At 40.1% G+C, this 3,958-nt stretch overlaps 1 protein-coding gene across 1 annotated transcript; it reads left to right on the forward strand.

Annotated features, from left to right (window-relative positions):
* Nucleotides 1-335: 335 nt before the first annotated feature.
* Nucleotides 336-779, forward strand: LOC101289445 (60S acidic ribosomal protein P1-like). Its single transcript, XM_033404054.2, has one exon. It carries the CDS (start codon nucleotides 440-442, stop codon nucleotides 740-742), a length of 303 nt encoding a protein of 100 aa, XP_033259945.1. The 5' UTR covers nucleotides 336-439; the 3' UTR covers nucleotides 743-779.
* The last annotated feature ends 3,179 nt before the right edge of the window (nucleotides 780-3,958 follow it).

Here is a 3,958-nt window from a genome sequence, read left to right on the forward strand (position 1 = left end):
GAATGAAATTTTATACTCAGTAGGTTTTATATTTCTGGTTATTACAATCAATTTCTCTCTACTTTCAAAGCTTATTTGAATAACTTGAAGTTATCCAAAGATGCTGTTTCCATGTGTGCGCAATGACGGTCATGGTTACTAATACTTCTGCCACAGGTTCTATATGCCAAAATTATGGTATGGCTGGCAGCTCACAGTGAAATACGAATTCCCTGCTGTTCCAAAGGCCATTCTCCTAAGGAACGTGCATTACTATCAAGGAGGTTGTCTTAGTCTGTTCTGACTGCTGTAACAGAATACCACAGACTATCCTTTCCTCAGCTGCCGCTAAGGCTCTCTGTTCCTCCGAGGAAGGTAAGGCCACGTTGGGGTGAGGCCCTCACTTCATCTGGCGACTAGCACCGCACCCAGCAGCCCTTGCCCAGCCCTCGCCCGCACCATGGCCTCCGTCTCCAAGCTCGCCTGCATCTACTCGGCCCTCATCCTGCACGACGATGAGGTGACGGTCACAGAGGATAAGATCAATGCCCTCATTAAAGCAGCTGGTATAAATGCTGAACCTTTCTGGCCAGGCTTGTTGGCAAAGGCTCTGGCCAATGTCAACATCGGGAGCCTCATCTGTAATGTCGGGACTGGTGGACCTGCCCCAGCAGCTGGTGCTGCACCAGCAAGAGGTCCTGCCCTCTTCACCCCTGCTGCCCCAGCTAAAAACGATAAGGAGACATCCATAGGTGAAAGGTGAAGTTTTAAAACCACCTTTTGGAAAAGATAAAAACAAACTGAAAGAAGTCAAAATATTTATGCAGCAAAACAACTTGATGTATTGCTACAAATTCAAATAAAATGTGTCAAATCCTTAAAAAAGAAAAGAAAAGAAAAAAGAATACCATAGACCGGGTGGCTTATAAATAACAGAAATTTATTTCTCATAGTTCTGGAGGCTGAGAAGGCCACGACCACGTCACCAATAGATTCAGTGTCTGGCCAGGACTCACCTCCTTGTTCATAGACAGCTGCATTATTGCTGTGTTCTCACATGACAGAAGTAGGGGAAGGGAGCTCTCTAGGGTATCATTTCTACGGGCCCTTATCCCATTCATGAGGGCGCCACCTTCATTACCTAATCACCTCCCAGTAGCCCCACCTCCTAATACCATCAAACTCAGGGTTAGGCTTCAACATGTGAATTTGGGGGGCATGCAAACTAACCTGTGCTATAGAGCACAGGTAGATTAAAAGAAGCAGCAGCTGGAGTTACATTGTGCCTGAGGCCCGGGAAAGAGAAAGGAAAGTTTAATGTCACAGACTTCAACTTACCTCTTGTTTTTCCCAGCTGAAGGTCACGATCACATATCACTGTCCAGCTTCCCAATAACACTCTCCCACTAAGTATATAAACATTACGTGAGTCTATTCCTGGAAATACTTGGAGGAATACACTTCTCAATCTCCCACACATTCAATTACTTTCTGATTGTTTATGAGAAGCTTTTTCCAAACCAAGAGTTCCCACATGTTCCCTATAAGACTTCTCTCTGTTCAGCAAGACCTTAAAAAGTATAGACTCCCTAAATAAAGCCTTAAATAAGGTGATTCTTCCCATGTTCGGTATTCTTGTGTCATTATTGTAACTAAATAACAAATTTAAGTTTATAAATTACTTGTATGTATGTATTTTCAAGGATCCTTTAGTCAAAGTAGATACTGTCTGTGAGCTACCTGTATCAGAAATACCTGGGATGTGTGCGAAGGTAACCAGCTCCTGGGCCCCAACACAGATCTATTGAATCAGCGTAGGGGCCTTGGAATCTGCATGTTGACACACTTCTCAGGCTATTTGTACGTACACTGTTTGAGAATCACTTCACCAACAAAGTATTGCTCCCATGAGACAAAAAAGAAGCTCTAAAGTAAGACTATGAGAGATTCAGAGATCTGTCCAGAAATCCATTCACTATTAGGATGTAATGTGAACTATACATACCTGAAGTGAGGTCAATTAGAAACAAAGGAGTTAGTTTATGTCACTGAATAAGTGTGTTCACATGATACCATCTGATTTAGTAGCATCTTGCGTTATTCATCTATGCAAATAATACTTGAGTGTTCATGAAATGTGATGATTAACTCAATGACAGTAATAAATGTGTTGATATAAGCAACTAGAGGGTAATGAAAGAAAGGATTATAAGAAAAAACTCATCAATATCATTTCCCGTCCTTGAGAATGATGTTGTCTGCATTTCAATTAACAGCAGTTACTCAAGCAGCGAAATAATAGTACTGGCAAAACTGGCAGCAGTTTGAATAACTCAGCATATTTTATGATAAATAGGTCATACTGTCTACAAAGCTCTTACTTTGATTGGGAATCCGGCAGCAGGAGCCGTCTCAACCTGCCTGGTTCTGTACATCTTTGTCCTGATGATTAGATAATTAGCAAGAATATTGCAACCATGTGAGAACTACAGTTTCACCAGCTGATCTTAGCAGAGAAAAACATATATTATTACCTCTCTTTTAATAGTGGCTGTGATTAACCTTAATAAAATATATGGCTAGTAATTTCAACAGCCCATGAATCCCTGAAATTATTTCTTGCGCTAGGAATAAAAGGATTTTAGATTAAGAGTTCTTAATTTAAACTTGTAATTTGGGTTTAAACTATTCATTATAAAAATCAAGCCAAAGCTGAGAGAAATTATCAAGGGTCTGGGGAAACAGATCCCTCTTTCATGATCAAACTCTTTTTTTTTTTCCCCTCAAGTGAAAAACCAAGTGAGCTCCTACTCTTTGCCTTTTTACTTTCTCCTCTAGATCTAGGAAAACCAACACCTCTGTCTTGGCCCTGACAGTAATTTTGAAAAGCAGCTGTGTTTGTGAGATATATTTTGAGCAGTCAGGAAGTACTTTTGGAAGTTGAATAATTCCTTTTGAAAAACTCAAAATTCTTTTCCTTTTTCTTTTCCCACTCTATGCCACTACATTAAATTGTGAGGAGTCAAGTTACTCTTTTAAAAGTGTCTGTGTTACCTGAACTGTATCTACGTTTCTTTTTACTGAACACCAAGGATCGAAGCTAGTAAACCCTTTCTCTATGGAACAAGTCCTCTGGTTTATTGTCCCCTCTAGAAGCTCAGCTGCTGCCACAGAAAGGAGAGGACACTGGATTTCGCTTTGGTTTTTGACTCCTACTAATCTGATGAGTTGGCTTGCTACCCAAGGAACAGACATCCGTTATTCTAGCTGTTTATGTGAGGAGAAACTGGCACATGCTATAAGAAGATCACCTCCTCTGCAGCAAGTCACTCTACATATCTGTCCTCTTCTGAAGCGTGAGAGAACCTGTTAGGATACGATACAAATCCATGGGGGAGAGCAATCTTAGATCCCATAACCTGAATTCTTCTACAGTGTTGCGTTGTGAAATACACAGTAATGAATGTGTTTCCTGTTAAACCAACCTTATCTTTTTCTTTTTATTACTTACATTTTATGGTAACATCATAAGCATCTCTAGAGAAAAAAAAAAAGTTGCAGTGGATATAAATGGAAGCTGGCATCAGCTCAGGTTTTTACAAAAGCACACGAACTACCTGCATAAGCTGTTAAATCAAGAAAACCCTGTTTGTTGGGTATTTCAAACAAGGGCTTTCACAAAAGAAACTCTGATATGCAGCTGCTTTTTGACAACAGCCATGAATCACTGATAGAAAAGCATGAGACATAGTCGGCAGGCTTAATTATATGTCATTACCCCAAATAATGGCAACATTTTAGGTATGAATCAAACCTTTAGTGGTGGAGACTTGCATTATTCTGGAATGTTAGTCAATCCAATGATTTTAAAACTCCATAGACAAAACATGCTGGGCTTGTCCATTTAGGAGGAGTTGCAAGTTTCTTTGTATTCACTTTTAGAGGCTTTTGGGGGGAAGAAAGAGTAATTCTTTTTTAA

This window comes from Orcinus orca, chromosome 12 (assembly GCF_937001465.1).
Source record: "Orcinus orca chromosome 12, mOrcOrc1.1, whole genome shotgun sequence".
In the NCBI taxonomy this organism is placed as follows: domain Eukaryota; kingdom Metazoa; phylum Chordata; class Mammalia; order Artiodactyla; family Delphinidae; genus Orcinus; species Orcinus orca.